General features: G+C 40.0%; 1 protein-coding gene across 1 annotated transcript; it reads right to left on the bottom strand.

Moving 5' to 3' along the window:
* Nucleotides 1-1,914: 1,914 nt before the first annotated feature.
* On the bottom strand, nt 1,915-18,262 carry LOC146612017 (potassium channel subfamily K member 5-like). The gene is made up of 5 exons (XM_085379167.1): nt 17,839-18,262; nt 6,455-6,566; nt 4,865-5,031; nt 4,573-4,741; nt 1,915-4,464 (listed from the first exon to the last, which is right to left on the bottom strand). The coding sequence occupies exons 1-5, from the start codon at nt 18,022-18,024 to the stop codon at nt 3,539-3,541; spliced, it is 1,560 nt and encodes a 519-aa protein (XP_085235293.1). The 5' UTR covers nt 18,025-18,262; the 3' UTR covers nt 1,915-3,538.
* Nucleotides 18,263-21,692: the final 3,430 nt, after the last annotated feature.

The raw sequence follows: 21,692 nt of genomic DNA, 5'->3' as shown, positions 1-21,692 counted from the left end.
CCCTTATGAATAAACTGAGTGTCATTATCATAGCTGCTTTTATTGCTTTTAGCTGCTGTGTCTGTGTTTACTTGTTGTCTGCCAGCATGACCATGACCCTGTACAGACTGAATTAGTGTTTCCAAAAAAAGGGGGGAAATAACACAATTACAGTATTTTTAATACTGTAAATGTAACTTGAAGCGTTACGTTCTTATAATAAAGGACAGACTGTAGAAGATGAAATGAAAGTATCATTAAACCTTTGAAGGATACTTAAGATGCATTCCAATATGGATTCAGTTTAAAAGGAAGTCATTCTGCTCATTTCCAGAGTAGCTTTGCAAGATTCACAACTCAAAGTAAATTATCAATTTAGTATTATTTATCTCATAATTTTATTGAATCCTTAGTTTAGTATTTTAAGCCAACTTTCTTCTGATCGACTGGCTCTCACTATCATAAGATAGAACAGAAAATGGTTGGAACTAGTGAGTGTCCTTGACTCACTCCATAAATTAGGTGTTGAGAAGGAAAAACAAATTATGCCCACTTTAATGGATAGTCTATGTGTGCTACACAACTTCTGGGGCTGCATAGCAAAGATGGTGTTAAAAACATGTTTGCAATCCATTTTTTTGCTCCTAGCATAGATAAATAACAGAAGAAGAAGAAATCTATAATGGGTGCACAATGCCAAAAGCTGGACTTTTCCCTCTAACGGCCACTTGAGGCTGGCTCCAAAAGTGAGTCAATGCCCAGACTTGCGTGTTTAAATGTCCAAATTTTGCAGCATGCAACACCAAATGCTTTAGATCTCTGACCAGTTTATATTTAGGCTTGAGCTACAACTGGTATGAAATTGTTACAAAATGGGAAATGGCAGATTACACGGTCACTCATCATTGAAATGATGCCATCCCTGGAATTTATTGTCTGCAAACATGGAAGCATTCAATTCATTGAGGATTCACCATCCAGTTTAATTTTGTCATTCATGGAAGTGGGAATACTGTGGAACTCATCTGGCAATTAGCATGGCTTGCTGAAGTATAAAAGAACATTAATCCAAAATTTCAACTTCTCTCATAAATACATAGGGGTAATTATTTTTTTTTTAAAGTAACTTGCCCTCTGAAGTACATTTAGTCGAGCAAGTGTTACCAAGAACAAAGCACTTTTATTTTTAGCTATACAACCATAACCTGCATGTTATGGTTGCCAAAATTTTACAACAGCACAGTTTTTAAAACACCGTTCGTCTATTGTGGCATGACTCAAGAGCTGAGACATGAAGACGTGAGGAAACCATCTGAGATCATTTCATGATATGAGCAGGAAACCCCCCCCCCCCCCCAAAAAAAACAAACACCCACAGTGGGGTGACCAGGATAGATTTGTGGTCATTTTTGGGCAGCATACACAAAAAATACAGGACTATTTAATCCCCTAAACCACCCATGACTACAACATTTGGAATGCAGCTAGTGATGGAAAGGATATTTGGTGTATCCAACTGTTTTTCCTTATTTGTGAAAATAGGGTTTACAAATGTAGCATAATTTGAACTGTGTATTACTACCTGCGCAGAGGAAATGCCCTTCAAAACAAAGGGCAGTGCAAAGTTACATTCAAAAACTTAAAATATCTGCACCAAAATGCCCCCCCCTCCCTCTTTCAGTTATATGATGCATGGCCACAGCCAACCATGAACTAAGAGCTACCTCATACCTCCACCACTGGAAAAGACATCAATGCATTACCAGTCCAATAAATGGAGGGGGAAAAAAAAACAAAAAACAAAAAACAAACAAACCTCAAGATTTCATTCAGTGTTTATTTTTAACGAAATATACAGTTTTGTTCAGAACTCATATACAAAATTTACACAAAAACATGAATAACTTAATCATAACAAAAAGAAACTTACAGACGAGTATAATGGAGTTTTATTACACCATGGAGCAACATTAGGAAGGAAACAATGAACAATGGCCCTAAATCTACCTAACTTGTTCTTAAGTAATCATTTTTTGCTAGAAATTCAGTCCACACACACACACACACACACACACACACCCCAATGCTGCACTAACACATCTCAGAAAATGTGAAAAGAAAGAAAAATAAAAAGTGGCTCTGATGAAACACAAGAGAGGAAGCAGAACTTATTTCCTCATCTTCTTTCACCCAGTGTGAAAGAACTTTTCAGTGAGTCACATTCAACAGATGTTACAGTGATGTTCATCTACTGCTTCACAGTGGATTTAAAGCCATTTCAGGTGATGGCGGTCACCTGCAAGGCAGTTTTCATGTTTACATGAGGAAAACAAAACAAAACGTTTTAATGTGTATTTTATGAGTTTTTAATGAACTTTACTAAATTTAGTTGGCTTTAGATTTAAAGTAGCCCTTTGTGGCACTGGATCTCTGCCATTTTACCATTCGGAGTAATACTGTTTCAAGTTTGTGTGCCAGTTCACGTGCAAAAAAGGCAGAAATAATTAAGGCTGAGACGCATCAGACATCAACAACTGACAGGCCTGTGCAGGCACGGCTGAAACATGCGTCAAAGAGGATCGATCTGCTCCGAGTTAACCTTGGCTCCCTTTCACAAGCGGCACTTCAATCATTGACGGCAGTGCGAGCCCCCCGAAGGCAAACATGAGTAGCAAGGCCGCGTCCCAAGCCCGAGCCATGTTTGAGGCTACTGACGGGCCTTCAGCCAATATTTACATGGCAAATAAAAATCATGTAAGAGTGGTAAGGAGGAATGTTTTTACTGTTAAAGGCTTGTTCCAGTCAGGCAGCGCCATCCCAAGTCAAAATACCAACTTTAGGAAGCAAATGCCTAAGGAGGCATCGAACAGATGTGCACAAAACCACAACACCGCCCCACAACTTCACAAGTTTGGAGTCTGTTCACAAAGACGTTTGTTCTAGGACGCATGTGTAGCAGAGTACAGTCATATCTGTTTCTTACAGTCAAAATAAATTGAAATCTCAGACACAGCAATAAGATTTGGCCCTTCATTTTTTTTAAGACATGCTTGGCTCAGATTATATAAAGAACAATGTGCACTGGGATGAACTTTGGTCTATCCTCACTTGGTGGAATTGTGCAACGGGAAACATAAACCCACGTAGCCACTGAATAAAAGCTACCCTTTCCTTCATTTGAATAAATATATTAAAAACCAAAACAAAACACCAATATGGTGATTATAAATACATGAAAATACAGGAAATCAGAAGAAATCCCATGTGAAAGTAGAAAAAAACAAAACAAAGAAATACTTGCTTCTTTGGACATGACAAAATGTTGCTTATAGTTTTTCCAAACCGTATAAAACAAAGAAACAGATCAGTCGTTAAATACTCCTGGGGTTATGTGTCACGTACTTTGCAGTTCAGATTCAGCAAGACAAAGAACACGTGCTCAAGAGTTTGATTTGAAATTTGATCTTGACTTCTCATGATCAGACCCCTTCAAAGTGCAATGCAACTTTCCTCTCAAACACTTCACATTACAATGCTTCACGTGTGTTGCCTTCACGTGTCAGGAGTCTGTGTTTTCCTCCTTTGCATATTCCTCTACCAGTTTCTCGTACGAGTGGCTGTGTTCTGAACCGTCACTCGTGAAGACAGATCCTTCGGACTCGGAGCTTTGCTCCTCCTTGGAGTTCGTCTCAATGTTTTCGTCGCACGTGGTGATGGAGAGTTTTGCTTTAGAATCGTCGTCGTCGTCCTCGAGCTCCTCAGAGTTATTGCTGAGGAAGTTCTCCTCGTCGATAAAGGTGATGTTGGCATTTTGGAACATTAGAGAATGGTACTCCTTGGAGTCCCACGCCCTGTGACCGACTGATACACATTCTCTCTCTCCTCCATTCTCCAGATTCACATCCTTGTCAAGCTGGTTCTCAAACATTTGATCATGGTTTAGTTCTAGGTCACCCTCCACCTGATCTTCCTTTAGCAGTAAACCATTGTCTGAGCCCAGGAGGTAGTTCTTAGACTTAGAAAATGCAACAGTGACGCAGTCACTAAAGCTATAGCGCCTCTTTTGACGTGGCGAGCGGTCCAGGCTGAGGATGGTATGGCCGTTAAACATAGGAGCATCGGTGCAACTCTTCAAGCGACCGATCTCTTTAGAGTTACAGACCGTTTTGCTGCCATCTTTTTTGTTGCCAATCTGTTTAATCAGGTCATTGTAGCCTTCCTTCTTCTTGGACAAGAAGCTGAAAATGTTGACATCATTCAGAGTGGGAGGCGAAGTAGGGGAAACTTTGTTAGACTCTTTGTAGTGGCGGAGCTCTTCGAGAGATAGCTTGCGCAGCTTGCGGCGTTTCTTCAGGGCTTTGTGGGCTTCAATCACCATCCGAACTTTCCAGTTAAAGAACAAAGAAAGCCAGGCCAAGCCTAGATAAATCCAAACCTCCACAAAGTAACGATACAGAGGTGGATATTGTTTGTTTGGATCCACACCTGCATGGACAAAGAACAGTGTGAGTGATTTGCATTGAAGTTCAAGGTCATCAAGAGGCACCTTTTACTATACTAACTTAACTGTCTAAATTTTAGAAGCCAGCTTACCTGCCACCATGTCTCCAAATCCAATTGTGGTCAAGGTAACAAATGAGAAGTACAAGCCATCAATGTAACTCCAACCCTCCTGAGACATGAAGACTAAAGGCGGGAGGACTAAATGGATCAGGACACCCCAAAGAAGAAAGATAGCCGTGCAGGTAAACTGAGATTTCCTCTGGAGGGAAGAAAAAAAAAAGTTACTTCAGCTGAACAACAGATTAAAGTACTTTTCAAAGAAATTAAAGAAGGGAGTGAGGGGAAAAAAAAAAAAAAAAAAAAAAAAGGAGTATCAGCATACCAGTGATAGGCCTTTTTTGGTTAAAAATAGGCCCAGGTGCTTGGCTCTACCGCCAAAAAACTTCCCCAGTTCACTGATCCAGGTAAGACACAAAGGCACACCAAACAGGCCATAGAAGATGCAAAACACACGTCCTGCTGATGTTTTCGGAGAAATGTTCCCATAGCCTTAAAAGAGAGAGAGAGAGAGAGAGAGAGAGAGAGAGAGAGAGAGAGAGAGAGAGAGAGAGAGAGAGAGAGAGAGAGAGAGAGAGAGAGAGAGAGAGAGAGAGAGAGAGAGAGAGAGAGAGAGAGAGAGAGGGGGGTAAAAAACAAACAAACAAAAAAACCCCCCAAAACAACCTCCATTGTATTATACAAATAAGTGGCTCATGATCAAATCTGCAAAACTATGCGGACTGACTACCGTCAGAGTTACAACATCTGATACTCCTGTTGGCTAATTTGTAAATAATTTGTTTTTCTGATTTATCTTTGAATTTACTTTTATTATCATTCCTAACAGCATGCTTACATTTGGACAACCTATTGGTTCCTGACTACTCCCTGAAATGTCCTGCGTTGTATAATCAGAAAACAAGAGGCCATTTAATGCAACATGCAAAGATAATTTAAGAGGATTTGAGAGTCCTACATTAGAGGTAAGCAAGTTATAAAAGACTCCAAGACGCCACTTGAGCATCTCTTACAATTTGAAGATAAGCACACTGTTGAAACGTATAAAAATGCATGATGTAATGTTACTTTCAAGCAATAAACAATTTTACTGTTCACATCTGAATGGATTGTAAGTTGCTCTGTTGCCTCCAAGAGCTTTTGGACTAAATTCTGTGTAATGGAATCCAAAGGATGTGAAGCTTTTAGGTTTGTTCCCAAGTGTCTCTTCCACTTACAGCTTCAACAGTGAGCAACACTTCACTAATCACAAATGCGAACAAACATTCAGCTCCCGGGACAACACGAAGTCCTTAAAAGGACAACACTAAAAACATAGATTTTGCTAAAATGTTAGCTAGCATCTGCCCTACCAACTCAGCTGCCCATTTTCCAGTCACCAAAAGCTTGCTGGCTCACGATATCACCAGCAAAAGAAAAAGCATATCCGAGTGGAAACACTAGTTGACTAGTTTGCCAAATTACTTCAATATTTAACTCTACAGTACTGATTTTAGAAATCACGTAATGGCACAAAACAAAGAAAAGCAACTAAAACTGGCTTTCTACAGCAAACTGTTACCCATCAATCTGTTACTTGGCTACATAATCACAAAACCATCTGAGATCAGTAGCTTCACAATGTCCAAGTAAACTCTGCCGTCAATATGCTGATACTCGGCTCAGTCTCTAAGTGGTTGCATGACATACACTACAAACAGGACAGACTGTATATCTCATCGCTTTGACTGATACAAACGAGCACGATCTGGTGTCATTAATAACTGTCCTCTAAGTTTACACGGTGCTCCTTTAAGATTAAATTTGAGTGTAAATATAAAGACATTTAAAATATAAAAACCACCAAGAGCCCAGCTCTAAAGTGATCCTGCATCCGTTTTATAAATCCAGCTGTCAAACATCCAGAAGAACTTACCGATGGTGGTAATAACTGTAGCGGCAAAGATAACGGCATTTGGCCAGTTCCAGTTATTGAAAGTCTTATTGCCTGTTATTGTGACCCCTTGGCCTGCAGCATCTGACACCACCTGGGGACAATAAACATAGACTGTGCATGAGAAAAGGCTGGACTTTGTCTTAGAGAGAATTAAAGATAGAACAACAGATGGGTGCTATCAACTAGCATTTAGAAAACAGTCCACCGAGCTCAGTACAAGATAGCAGGAAGTGCATCCTGTGCAACCTGCGTTTCTTCTAGCACATCCTTCCTGTGATATGCTGACAGTATCTAGAGTACTACTGATGAGCTGAAACGTCACTCTGGCACCCTTGAGACTCATCTTTAACCTGAGGGCTTCTAAGTCTAAGCCTTTGCTTACTTTGGTAGAGAAACAGGAAGGCAAGCACTGCAAACCTAAACACCCATTTCATAATCGCATGATTATGCAGCATTAAAAAGATCAGGTAGTTTGAAAGCAGTTCTTTTGTTGGACTGTTTTTCCTTTTCCCAAGACCCAAAAACCCGGTTTAACCAAGTTATGTGTGGAATATGTCAGCCAACTCTTTCAATGACATTTTGAAATCCAGATGATGAGGCAAAAGGCGCTTAATCAATCATCCCCAACCATACGTGTCCATCCGCAACCACAACAAAAACTGAATTTTTCCTCCTGGGAATTAGCAAACACCCAACCATGTGTGCCGGGACAATGCACTACCCCACGCTCTCTCTCCCCGAGGGCTGAAAAGGGGGGAAATGTGCAGGCGTTGGCAAAATTCACATAAGCCCTCAAGTCCTGAAAGATGCTTGGTTCTCTAATAATAACAGGCCTGTTACAGTTCTCCTCTGTAATTACCAGAACAAGGGGAGGCCAGTCTTTTGTCTTCTGAAACAACACAGTTGGACTGTTGGGCTTTAGGATGACAGCGGTGATGACCAAGTTTGTTTTCAATCCATGACTAGAAATTAAAGAGGAAAAACCTCAGTCGTTTGCTGTTCGCTTACGCACTTTTGCCAATCCTCCCAGCAACCCAGCACATCTAATGACTGCTTACATTTATATGCATGAGGTAAACTACTTATTGGCCATGTTGAGGCTTAAATTTTGCTTGTATAAAACTGATTACAGGAACTGCAACTGCATGTACCAGATGATCAGAGCAAGCATCTAACTTAGAGAATAATCTACCTGCATAAAAGAAAGAAAATGTAGTATTGTATCTAGGGATGGGTACCGGTGTCCGGTGCCATGATGGCACCGGTTCTGACATAAACGGTAGTAACCAGACCGAAAAGCAGCGCACATTTCGGTGCTTTATTTCGGTGCTTTTTTTTCCTGAGCTGTGATACACTTCTAGCCAATCATTTTACGTTTCCCAGGATAGTAGGCGGGGCCAGGTACGTACGTTCAGTTAGAGCAGAGCTACAGATTAAAAATGTCCAAGGCGAAGCGGTCAAAAGTCTGGTTGTACTTCACAGCAAAAGATGCAAACTCAGCAGCCTGCAACAAGTGCTTTAAGCTGATACTGTGATACTGTCAAAGGAGGTAACACCTCGAAACTGATGAAACACCTGGCGACGCATAGCGTTTTTTTTTTAAAAGCCGAGAAATCCGCCGTATTTGATAGCTTGCTGCGAGACCTCACACTGTGCACGTTGGGTGGGTTGCCAGTTATCGGACCCGGAGCAACATCCCCCAAAAACCCGAAGAATAGAGTCCTGGCCCCTAGCCCTGCCAGTGTAGCAGAAATGATGAGGATGATGATGCAGCAGCAGCCGTTCTTCTCTGCGTGAGTAGCTAAATGTTGTTCGTGTGTAATTTACGTTGAGTAGGCTAACCACGTTATTACATTAATGCATGTAAGGTGAACTAGCAAACATCATCATAGCTACATGCGGCTGTCCTCTTGTTTGATGGCAGATACTCCCTTCACCCTGGCCAAAAAGGCTAAAATGACCAAAGAAAAAGTGGGAAACAGCTGAACATGAGAGGTTTTTGGACAAAGTTTGTGTTTTTTTTCCATTGTTTAAGCACTTCTTCCAGCCAAGAGTGATACCATATATGCCCCATAGCTGCAGAAAAGGCTAACATTGTTATCTTTTTACAAAAACAAAACAAAACAGCTGAACATGGGAGGTTTTTGGACAAAGTTTGTGTTCTCCATTCTTTAAGCACCGGTTCGAGCACCGTTTAAGCACCGGCACAGTTTCAAAAGTACCGATTTGGCACCGGTATCGGATAAAACCTAAACGATACCCATCCCTAATTGTATCAGACTCCTCTTGGTTAGAGGTAGGAAAAAGAGTTTAGGATCTAAGAGGATTTTTAGAATATGTGTCACAGATAAACAGGCTAATTGGCTGGATATAAACAATGTTTGGTCAAGTCTACGGTCAGCCTTTTTTTGGGCACGTATAAAAATATGCTAATTCCATCATCCTTTTTATTTTGCTGACCTTGAGTGGAGAGCTGTACACCTACACTCGCGTGCGACTACAGTGCGATCCATTTTTCTTTCACTTTTGTCCACTTTTTCCCCCACAATCAAAGGATCCCTAAAAGTTTGAGGATTTTGAATTCTTGCATGCATTGCACATCCATGCTTGTGCAACATATCCCCAATCGCTGCACTGTCGGCAAAAAAAACTAGAAAGTTTTAACATATGTTAAAAAGCTATTACGCAAGCTGCCAGGGTGGAGAGATCTATGTACAGATCTCCTCTCTCGATGAACAAAACAGGTGGCACCGAAACCAGCAAGCTGAGGAACCTGAATAAGATGAAGGATGCTTTGCAGCCTCTAAATGAACAGATGGGAAAAACACATGGTATTAGCTAGCTTACCAGGCATGTGAATCATGTTAGAAAGTGTAACAGAGACTCCCACATAGGTGCTTTGTTCCACAGTACTACTCACTAATCTTTTCAAAGGCTGTGTCATAGAGTGTATTAAAAAAAATGCACCTATTCAGCTGATCAACAAAGGTCTCTTTAACCTTATAAATTCTAGATACAGATATAACGTGTCATCTTCTAGATGATGACGACGACTCTCCAAGAATCTAATATGCGCAACAAACACAGCTCTAATCTGAGCAATGCACTTTTTAGACCTGAAAAACCTGTCTGGTTTTTGTTCTTTGTCAGACTTTGATAGCTTGGGCTGCTTTAATGCAGAGTGATGGCATTTCTAATAACACAGCTAACTTTCTGGAAATCATGGTGGATATTTAATCTCAAGATGAAGCAATAAATAATAAGCGATTCGTTCATTACTCTGAAACTGATGTGAACTCTTCACCTCATTCTCGCATTATACAGAAGATCTGAGGATGTTCATAGTCTGTCTGGCAGATATACATGGCTCAAGTTTAGCACATATAAAGCTACTGATTCACCTGAATGGAATGAGCACAGCAAAGGCTGACGCATGGAAGCAAGTACCACATACCTCCGGTGTATGTCAGTCAAATAGAAAATGTGATGACATCTAAAATTAAAGCAGACTGAAAATGCAAGTCTTCAAATTTCTTGTGTTTCCACAACTAAACTTTCTCTCGAACAAGCTCTGCAGAGCTAAAAGTCCGTGAAAGGTTAAAAGGTCAGCCAGAGGCCACCTCAGGTCACTAATGAGCATGAGGAATGAGCAAAAAGCACAAAAGTGTGTTTGTGTCAAAACGGGACCAAACAAGCTCAGGAGGAAGCTGTTAAACTGGCTTCATCACATGTCTGCCACTGTCCAAATAGTAGCTAAACCACACAGATTAAACTCCCACGGGGCAGCTTATTTTGCAAATAAAGTGATCACAGAATGTAAAGTTTATTTATAAAACGTTTATCTCTAAATGCACAAATTTAAAAAAAAAAAAAAGAAAAAAAAAGGGTAAAATAAAAAGAAATTTGGCAAATCTTGTTAAGCAAACTACATTTTCCCCAATTTGCACACAGAGCACATGACAAATTAAATGAGGGAAAATGAATAAAATGCTGCTTTCAATAAAATGAACCACACAAAGACTTCATTGCATTACTGGACTATAACATTAATGACAGCAAGATGCTTGTAACTTTAAGCAGGTTTAACATGCTTTAACGCCTCTCTATCATGATAAAGTTTTATGTGAGGAATTCTGAATGGCACACTTTTAGTTAGGTCGGAATCAAAGACTGCTTATTAATTAGAGAAAGAACAAACAAATTTAACTACTGTGGAGTTGGGCAATATCTTCAAATCTTCCAAATGGAGATCTGTGTGCGACCGCTCTCCCCACTGCCTCATTCACAAAATGAGAGAGAGAGGAAAATAAATTAAAAAAAATCAAAAAAAAAAAAAAAATCCACCCCTTGCCAGAACCGTTTTCACATAACAAACAAACAAACAAAAACCCATGGCCCAGAATCAGCCCATGGACCATCCTAATCCAGCCCCCTGAACACCCAAAAGAAGGAGTGAAACAACTCCACCTCAATAAAAGAAAAGAAAAAGAAATGCAGCTTTATGTTAATGCATCTTGAGCTGATGGATGTAATAAGTCTGTATTCAACTCCATTTCAACTGAAAGTAGCCCAGTTATATGCAAACAAGCGCTTTCTGTAATGAGCAACCACACCTTGACTTTAATGACAGAACTATTGAAAGCATTAGAGTGCATCGTTTTACGTCACAATATACAAATAACTAACATTACCATTTGTGTCTCTCACGTAAAGTTCCCGGACCAATTATCTGTTTCACCAAAATTAGAGAAGAGCATAATTCTGTGTCTCACGTTTTCAGTGTGCCATTTTTTTTGTTTGTAATTCAGAGCTACAATCTTGTCCACTGAAAAGACAGAGATGAAATCTTTAAATATTTCAAATTACACCACTGTGTCACAAAAAAAAAAAAAGTAAAAACAAACAACCCAGCCCAACACTAACACTCATCACACACACATCGCATGACAGAACACAGTTCACTCCTCTACTAAAAGCTCCTTTCATTTCTGTATAACTAACTGAAGGTTTACCACTCTGCTGCAGGACACAGATAACAAAAATAACAGTTAAGAAAAAAAAAAAAAAAAAAAACCCTCCACAATGACAAACTGTTATCAGGACAGCGGCAGCTCAACATGCCACTCCAGCTCTTCTGTGTTTTTCCACTTTCAGTACAACAGAAGCAAACAGCAGTGTACAAAAGCCCTTTCTGAGCTGCAATTAATGAAGAAACTGAAGCTCTTCTGTCTCATTATGTATTTATTCCTGAGGAAGAGGCAGATAAGCTGCAAACAATGCATCTGAGTAACAGTACTGACATCTGACTGCATGTACGGTACTGCAACCAAAGATCCAAGCATGAGGAAAAACAACAACAACGTCTTCAAACTTTTTTAGGATAAATGAAGTAACAGTAAAGGAAAAAAAGGACTATCCATCTTTTTCATGGATTTAATGAATGTATAAAAAGGGGAATAAAATTGTAAGCCAGTAAAAGTGAAAAGATTTTTATATCCAAGATGGTGAAATCAAGATTTGTGAGTGGTTGCTTTGAATTAGGTTGTTACCATCACATGAAGCAGGCTTGCTTTACTGACACCACAGTGCGTTCTTTATTATCCAATTTATTGAGTTTATTAGTATTTAAGTAAATTAAACCAGGCTCACTGAAGGTTCAGAGGAAACAGGCCTTATCTGGAGAGAGGCTGCACTGACCTAAATGCTGAATCAGCATGTACAGACACTGTATAGTATGTGCCGTTATCTGGATAAACGCTACAGATTATTTAATCCTTGCTTCAGCAGGGTTTCCCCATGCTATTACTGCACAACACAACCCTCAAACCTTAATGTACAAATTTCTGTTGAACTACTCTGCTTGCCCACATTTTCTTTCAGATATCCTGGTGAAACGGCAGGTTTTAATAATAATAATAATAATAATAATGGATACTTTATTGATCCCCATGGGGAAATTACTTGTTTTTCTCTGCATTTGACCCATTCACTCAGTGAAGCAGTGGGCAGCCCACTAAGCAGGCGCCCGGGGAGCAGTGTGTAGGGACGGTACCTTGCTCAGGGGTACCTCAGGGTAGCCGTTAAGTGGATTCGAACCGCCGACCTTCCGATCATGGGGCGACCACTTTACCTACTGAGCTATCCCTGCCCATATTTTTTCATATTAAACATGGCCAAAGTTTAAAAAAAAATAAAAAAAAAAATTTGGTCCCACTGGCACCTCTGTCCATGTACACAAACAAACAGATCCCATTTCCACGAGATGTTATGATGCTGTGCTTCATTAGAGAATGAATACTGTATTTGTTAGAGCGCTAGATAATCACGTTTTGATTTTGTTTTTGAATGAGTCCGGACTCCATATTTTTGGCCCTAATGTTAGTCAGCGCAAACAACTACCAACTTTATGTCACACTTGAAAATGTACAAATATTTAAGACTCAAGGCTCCTTTAGATCAGTGTCTACAACTAATCATGTGCTCACCCATGATGGAGAACAATCCTGGCTTTAATTGGGACTCAGCTCAGTTTAACCTCCTGGAGACTAATGTATGAGTTTTGAAGAGCACCTAAAGGGAGTCACCGACACCCTACAGAAACTTACAGGGCCGCACCCTGTGATTTCTTCACTTTCCAAAATGAGGAACCAAGTCTTGGTTATCACAAGTCAGTGACCGGTGGACAACATTTCCAGGCACATGACAAAATAAGCTGTCCCCAAAAACAGAGAGCCACTTCTCTTTTCTGCTTCTTTTGAATTTCTTGCCAAACGCGTGAAAGCAGGACTGGGCGATATATCGAGTTTTTAAATATATCTTTATATTTTTATTTGAGATATAACAATATAGTTTAAATCGATAGTCTATGTTACGTCATAATTATACTTGTGGAGACGCAAGTTTGCTTCTCTTTCGTCTACTTTTGTCTCTCCCACACACGGGGGCTGCAAGGCCTAAAATCCTTTCATTTTCTCAAAAATCGACAGCGAGCCTTATGTATGAATTCTGGTTGTGCTTACTGACCTCGAACCGATTTTATGTGGTGCTCAGCAATCTGTCAAAAAATGTTTTAGTACGACTTTGGTAAGCTGCGAAGTCGCACCACTTGATGGATTGTCGGAGCATTACGGCTATCGTAGTCAGGAGCCTCGCGGAGTGATACGTACTGTGCTTCAACGTAATATTACTGTATTGTGTGCATATACGGACCACAAATGGCACCTGTAAGAGACATGGTTGCAAAGAGGATTTCAAACTCAAGGCGTCAGTCACACAGTAGAACTTGGGAACAGAGCAGCTGCGAAATCGGTCTTTGTTATTATGCTCAGCGTCTTTTAGTTTAGATTTAACTGCACAGTTCTGAGTTTTTTGTTATGCACAAAAACATTATTTTATTTATGGAGCATTATTATTTAATAAATGCTGATAATTTATTTCTGAGTAATTTTTTTCATGTACATCTACACTGTATGTTAATAAAAGTGCCTGTGTGAGATCTGGGACACAGCTTTGACTAAGAAAAAAACAAACAAACAAAAAAACAAAAAAAACAAAAACTTTCCATCAGAGACTCAAAAATACTTAAATCTTAAAATATATGTTAGTGAATTTGCTAGTGTAGATGGCTGTGTGCCTGCCAGTTTCTTTTAAAACTCGGACTCATCCATGGAGAGACTGCACTTTAAAGCACCAACTACACATGCATTCTTCAAGTGGACTTCAAAGAGTGACCACTGGTCTGGTTATCTGCAGTTTTCCATGTTTACAACAGAGCATAATCCCACCTTAGACTGAAGGTTAACCTGGCAACGCAGCAGATAATCAGAGGATACAAGCACTACAATTTGTATGTTTGTCTGGAGCCAGTCATTTGAAACAAACAAAAATCCTGTAATTCACTTGCATTTTCAGGAAGTGGACACCTTTTTCCAAGATCATTTAAAGTCATTTTACTGCAGAATTCTAACCACACAGAGTTTGAGTGGAGTGTTTTTTTTTCCCCTTCTTTTTTTTTGGGGGGGGGGGGGGATTGTGGGGAGTCAGATTTATAGCGTCAGTTTATTTTACTCATGCCAATGGGAGTAACAACTGAGCTGTACCTCTTACCAAACTATTTAGGGGCTTCTGAGTAATGAAAGACTTCTAAAAACATGACTTAACACCAAAGCCGTTCCAGTCTGGATGATTTCATCTCAAGGTAAATTTTCTTCCAAGAGATGTCACATACCTTAAAAATGGCTGACTTCTTGATTTTTTTTTCAGAAGGCTAAAAAGAAAAGGCCTAAAATTGTTACCTGTTGTGCTACATAGTACAGTTTGAAGTGATCGAGAAGCCATCTCAGTGTATATGATAGGCAGGATAATGATGACGTAACTGGTTAAAATCTGCAGACTGTACATAAAAGATGGATATAGCCACTGAGATGTAACCGACTGGTTTGAGAAGGCAGGTTTTGAAACATCGAGCTGAGGGTGACAAGTAAGGTGTGAACCTGCCTGGCAAACTAAAAGATATTCATATGGTAGCAAACTGTCAATCTCAAGTTAGCACTGTCATAAATCACATCCTCTTGACGATAATGTGATCTAAAATTAATATCACATCGTATTGCATAAGACTTCAAACTTGCAAGCCTGTAGATTCATTTAGCTAATTTTCTCAGACTTTTGTACAATATGATTTTTGTTTACACCCGTACGTTACCCCCTGGGTGGCCATTAAGAAGAATGCTGATTGACCACATTACGGCACTGGATTCATTTTGCAGACCAAGAATATGCATCACACTTTTTAAAAACTTTAACACTTATTTAATATTGTGTACACAGGCCTCAGGGCTACACATGGAAATTGTACATCTTTTCTCTTACTAGATTAGTGTATAGTGGTGATGAAGAATACAACAAAACGTGCTTCTATTTGTGCCATAATTGCTTAAAGATAAAAACCAAACCCGAGCAAATAAAACACCACTTGCTGCAAATGCAGCTCAGAACACTTTTTACCTGCATGTGTAAATTTCAGCTCCTCCTCCTCTTGTTTATTCTGGGCTGTAACAGAAAGCACGCTGCTTCCACTTCTCTTATAACAGCTACTGCTTTCAGGAAACTTCAGTCGTTTTTGTGGGAGAGATAATGTTCACCCCCCCCCCCGCTGAACTTTTAGCAGCCTCTCAAGAGCCAACTTTGATGGGCCATAAAATCCAATCTGCAAACTGTGACCACTTCAAGGCTCCTGCAGTTAATAGTAAAACTCCTTGTTAATAAAACAGAACTTTTACAATAGTGTTACAGTCTCTCGTTAAGCTTGCTTACATTTGATTTAATCGTTAACGAGCTGGGCAGAGTTTCCACAGTGGAAATCTAATAGAATCTACTTCTTAAAAAAAATCTTGTTATTAAAATGACTAATGCTTTTGCAGCAGGTGTTTCAGCAAACAGCAACAGAGAAAACATAATACCACAAGAGGAGAACAACTGTCTGCGCAGCTGGGGGAACATGTCAATGTGACCCCCCACCCACACACACCATGTTGCCTAAGACTTCAGAGAGAAAACAGAAGCAGGAGTCATTTCTGCTGCAGCTGAGCAGCTACTAACACCAAATAAACTTCTCACTCTCAGCTGATTTATAGCAGCAGCTGCTGCTGAAAGGGAAACTGCCAAAATCTCTCAGCCATATTATTCTCAACTACATTCATATGCAGATTTGGCCGCTTCAGGGGTTTTGGCTGTTTGAGACTCTTTCAACTGCCCACAAAGAAGCAGAAGGGGGGGGGAAGAATCCCCCCAATACTGGAGGGGGGGGGGGGAGGAACAGGTTGAGACATGTTCCAAGTGCAAAATGTGAGAAACAGGACCCAGATACCATCTAAATTTTCACCTCTGGCAGATGGTGAGGCTTCTCTCCTTTCTCTGATGCGTCCCAGAAAACAATGAATGCCTGGCCCAAATATGGGAGTATTCTGTGGCCTTTATTGATGCTCCCAACTCTGAAATAATCTGAGAGATTATATCGGCCACTTGTTGGGTGTGTTGGCACTCAGGATGCGTCAGGCCCTTCCACCCCTTTCCTGCACTGAAACAGAGCTGAAAGTGCCACAAGTAGCCTGAATATGTCCCAAATATGACTGCTATGGATTGTGATAAAGCATGTAATGATGATAAAACATACTTTGAGCATTCATTTTCACACAGCACAAATTCATTCACAGTTTAGCTCATCTAAAGTGTCAAGATGACAAAAGGAGAAGCTTTGGTCTTCAAGATCCTTCTAGAAGAAGTGCGTTTCTGCAGGTGATCCTTTGGAAGGACTTCTAACGCTGGGAGCATTGCATGCCAAGAAAAGGTGTCAGTTGGTGGCTTCAGCTCACCATCAACCCCTGCCCAGCTGCCTTGCTGTTCTCATGAGGAGCACGAGTTCAGTCTTATAACCCATGCTGAGCCAGCATGGGTTATTCCCAGTTTTGGGGGGCCCAAATGCAATTAATGAAAAATCCATTTTAATCGATGAAGTTGGATCTTTGGCTGATTCAAGGAAGCTAGAAAACTGCAAATACGGGCCAAACAGTTTGTTTCAGCACTCTTCTTCTCCAGTGTAGGACTTCCCTCCAAGTTCAGATTCAACAAATGGAAACCAAAAGGTCATAAAGCTCTGACAGTCAAAGTAAATGAACAAACAGCATTGCGTGGGGCAAACAAACAAAAAAATTACATGATTGTTGACATATTGTGGTCATTCCATGCTGACGGGGGAAACCACAGAGGTCAGTGGCCCCGGTTTTTTGGTAAAGAAACTGCCACTGTGACAAGAAAGTAAATGGAACAACAAGTACTGCAGATTTTAAGATCTGAGGTCACAGATTAGGACATCCACACCCACATAATCACTGCTTTAGATACACTGTCACGTTTACAAGTAATAAAATAATTATCCTAATCATTAGGCATGGACAACAGGACGCCAGCAAAGATAATAAGACGGTTTGATGATAATTATTACATGAGTTCTGGTCCTGTAAATTTTAAGATTGGGGGCATGTAAACAGTTAAAGCTAAGTTATCTCTCCTGCTAAGCTTTTTCCCTGCATCAATTTCTCGTGGAAATTTGTTGCTTTATGATTTATAAAGGACTAAAAATAGGCACCGTTTAGTAGTGAATTTATATATTAGTGAAACTGCGCGAGCCAGTCTGACAGCAGCTGGTTAATCAGGCCAGGAGGTTTGTGTCGTAAAAGCTTACAAACCAGCTGGGGCTCAATAAACACTCAAGTGTCCAGTGCCTTCCAGTAAAACTAAACAGGAAGTTATCTTCATGCAGCTGTGAAACACAGAATGAAACGTTTGAATGAAGATGTCCATACCTCCAATATTCTGTCCAAATCCCCCCCGGACAAGCACGGATATTTCTCCAATATTTTGTCCTTCTGGGCATTGTACTGCTTTACAGCCTGGTTCCAGTTGGGCTCCTCTAGCACCTGAAAAATGGCTGCCCCGATGGACAGGTAAAAAATGATGGCAGAGGTCAACAAGGGACCTTTATCTACCATACTTCTGCACAAAGGCTCGGAGAGCGCGCGGGACGGGGGAAAAAGACAGAGGGAGGGGGGCAGATAAGAGCAGGAACCGAAACTATGCAGAGCTCATACTCTGCAAGTTTACCAAAAGTTTCCCAGAAAGACCAGCTGACAGCATCGGGCTCCGGACAGGGAAAGCTTTAAAAAAGCGCTTCAAAAAGCTCGTTGAGCGTGCGCGCGCGTGGAGCTGCAGGAGTAGTAATGTGTCCACGTGCGCAACCAGTGGTAAACTGAGCGCTGAGAGCAGCAGACTGCAAATGAAGAACAACGGGACCGAGCACCGCCCACGAGTGAACCACTCTGAAATCCGCTTCCTTCTTTCCCTGTTTTCTTTTCCTACAGGTGCACTCCTGAACACCGTTTACACATCCAAACCTCTTTAAATCGCAGAAGCTTCAGTCAAAAAGAATGAAAATTTTTAAGAGATCACCAGAGCAGGGGCGTTTCCACGTTTTTTTTCGTCTTTTTTTGTAACAGGGTGGCCAAGAGCAAGGGAGGAAGGGGCCCCACAGGAAATTAGTGTGGAAAATTGGTGTAGAAAAAGTCTGGCTACGATTTTCAGGGTCGCCTGCAGGCCCAGGTCCTCACACAGATGGTTTTATTCAGTGTCAGGTTATTATGTATTTTATTTTATGTATTTAATGTCAATTTCATTGGCATTTCCTGTTTTCATTGTCCTACTTGTGGCAATGCCAATAGATACCTCATACATTGTATTGTGGTAAGCACCAAAACACCTAGAAGATTCAAACCCAGGGCCTTTCTGTTCCGGTTGCTTTGGACTCTGAATGTGGTACAATTCACAGTCGTGAAGTCAGCTTGTTCCGACAGTTATTATAGTAAACTAAGTAAAAGAAAATTTATTCAATTCAATTCAAAATTATGCTAAAAAATAACAATTAACCATTAATTAAAACCACACCGTGCACTTGCAAAACAAGCTAAATAAAATAGAAATAAACAGTTAATGTCTTAGTTTTAGAATTTCTGAATGGGATCAGATTCTTCAGGTTTTACTACATCCATCTACATATGACAGATGCACGCACTTTGCCTTCAAAATAAAAGTCCTCAATTGGTTTCAGCGTTAACATTGAAAAAGAGCCAGAATTCTAAATAATAATGTGTATAAGTAATAAGAAGAAGAAGTAAAAGAAAATAGCTCTTTAAACACAGTTAATGTGGCCTTTGTTATAACATTGTTTGGCTCACTATCTATGCCTACATTCCATCCAGTTAAAGATTACTTATTTAATCCATTTATACAGACAGTTTGGTAGGAATTTACATGGATAGAGTGATGTAATTGTCATGACAAGTTCAAGTTAAATAAGCTTTCTGTCACAATACCATAGACTTAAATATACATCCCAAACCTTTATAAAATACAGAAACTGATGAATGATCTCCCCCACAGGCTATCAATTTTGCAAAAGGGCAGTGTTTGAAATAGCTGATTTGTATTCCAGAACATGAATTTCCCATCCTTATTTTTATGCCATCTCCATGTGCACAAAATTTATTTTCCATTTTTTAAGCATTAAAAAAAGTCCGCATTTGGAGAGTGGTTGGGCTAGTGTTGGAGTGAGTTATTTAGCAACCGCAGACCCAACTTTTACACTTCATTTGAATTTTTTTAATCTGTCATTCATTAAAATATGTGACTCCGTTGCTTCATTTTTCAGCTCTGGAGATGCATGCTTGGCTCTAAAATCGAAGCCACAACCCCTAATGTGGGGTTTCTTCTTTCTAGTGTTGGTTATTCAATGTTATTTCTTTGCACCAGCGGCAAGAAAAGCATGAAATTTGTAGACGTCTTAAATGTGGTGTGCTATGGTTTAAAAGTGAGCTTCTCTCCTGCCTCGCTGTAAAACCAGAAGACTCTGGTTTTGGGAGGTTTTTTTTTTACTGCTGCTACAAAATTATCTTAAATCTGATGCACATTTTTACACCATGACTATGCCTATGTAGGCCTGTTTTGACACGTTTCAAATGTGCAGTCAGTTCTGGTTGAAATAAACTTTCTCAACTACTGAAAACAAAATGGGTCTGAATGCATCTTTGGCATACTGATGGTCTTTATTTGCAATTTTTCCAGGAGGTAACAGGACAGTCACCTCTAGGAAAAAGCGCCAGCACAGCGTAAAGACATAAAACGAGGACTCTGTCTTGCAACATGGAAAATTACTGTTTTGGAGTGAACCTAAATATTTTAAAGAAGGACGCTCTTGTGTATAATTATTTTAAGTGTGTGTTAATGTAAAATGTCAGTGACATTCTTTGACATGATGAAGGTGTTTTTTTCTGCTACTTATTACTATATTTTATTTCTTCGGTATAGAAATCAAACAGGTTAACACTTGCACTGCCAGCCTGCACAAAGCTGTGTAGCCAGCCAGATATTTCCCACACTTTCAAGTGTTATGCCATGAGAAAATGAGCTATGGATAGGTTTGCCAATCGTTTGGTGCAGCTCTGAGTACAACTGTTATGTTAGGAAACTTAATATGTCTCTAAAAATCTTTTTACTTTTTACTGCAGAAAGCAGAGCTCTAAAAACGTGTGTGTGAGTCAAGCAACCTAAAAATAAACTGAGTTTATACCTAACTTGTACTTGCTCGAGCATAAAACCAAACACACTCAAGGAAAAAAAAGCCTAAGGCTAGCAGTACATGACTGATCCTGATGCAATACCTGAAATTCATTCAAGCTGAACTCATATACTCAGTATAAGTTACAAACTTGTAGTGTTTTTACCACAAGCTCGGTAAGATCTGACCATCCCACAAACAGTGTTGATCTTGATTAAGAATTTCAGAGCTGCAGGTCATCCTAGTACGTTTTGAGCCTTCATTACTTAATCACAGTAAGAAACGAGTGCAGGAACTAACCACGTGAAATGTTCAGGGATCAAGGCGACATTTAGTTAGCCATCTCTTTTCAGTGACTTTGAAAAATGTCTTCAGAACTTGATTGATATGATGCAGTCACGTGAAAAACAAAGGACACCCCATGTTTCAAAAGCTTGTAGAACCACCTTTCATAGGAATAAACTGAAATAATCAATTTCTGTTTGGCTTTATAAGTCGCTCCCATCAGTTGGGGGGAATTTTGGCCTACTCTTCTTCTTGCATCAGTTTAATGTGGGCATTTGTTTTTTCACAGCTCTCTTAAGGTCACAACACTTCAGTTGGGTTCAGATCTGGACTATGGGCCATTTCAACACCTTAATTTATTTCTTTGTCAGCCATTCTGTTGTGGATTTGCTGTTGTGCTTGGTGTCATTGGCCCTCTATATACTTTGATATACAGCAGCGTTCGTGGTTGAATTGGTCGACCGAACATGCTCAGGTCAAACAAGCCCAGATCATCACCCTTCCACCATTGTGCTTGCTGACAGTTGGTATAATTTGTTTGTGCTGATATGCTGTGTTTGGTTTTTACCAGACATCTCCACTTTGGTCTTGTTTGTCCAAAGGAGATTTTTCCAGCAGTGTTGTGGTTTGTTTAGATATAACTTAAGTTATGCTGCCATGTTTTTGTGAAGAAAAGAGGCTTGCTCTTGCAAACCTTCCAAACAACTCATACTTGTTCGGTCTGTTTCTAATTGTACTGTCATAAAGTTTAACATTAACACGCTA

Source organism: Diplotaxodon limnothrissa, linkage group LG19, assembly GCF_057381915.1.
Source record: "Diplotaxodon limnothrissa isolate DT_005_m linkage group LG19, D_limnothrissa_male_GT1.1, whole genome shotgun sequence".
In the NCBI taxonomy this organism is placed as follows: Eukaryota; Metazoa; Chordata; class Actinopteri; order Cichliformes; family Cichlidae; genus Diplotaxodon; species Diplotaxodon limnothrissa.
The sequence above is the reverse complement of the archived record's forward strand: the minus strand, read 5'-3'. Positions and strand labels throughout refer to the sequence as shown.

Excerpts from the sequence above, each read along its gene's own strand:
- LOC146612017 (XM_085379167.1), bottom strand. The coding sequence starts at position 18,024 with ATGGTAGATAAAGGTCCCTTGTTGACCTCTGCCATCATTTTTTACCTG. Across the intron at positions 6,567-17,838 it reads ATTTGGACAGAATATTGGAG|GTGGTGTCAGATGCTGCAGG; the intron begins GTATGGACATCT and ends TATTGTCCCCAG. Across the intron at positions 4,742-4,864 it reads CCAAAAAAGGCCTATCACTG|AGGAAATCTCAGTTTACCTG; the intron begins GTATGCTGATAC and ends TCTTCCCTCCAG.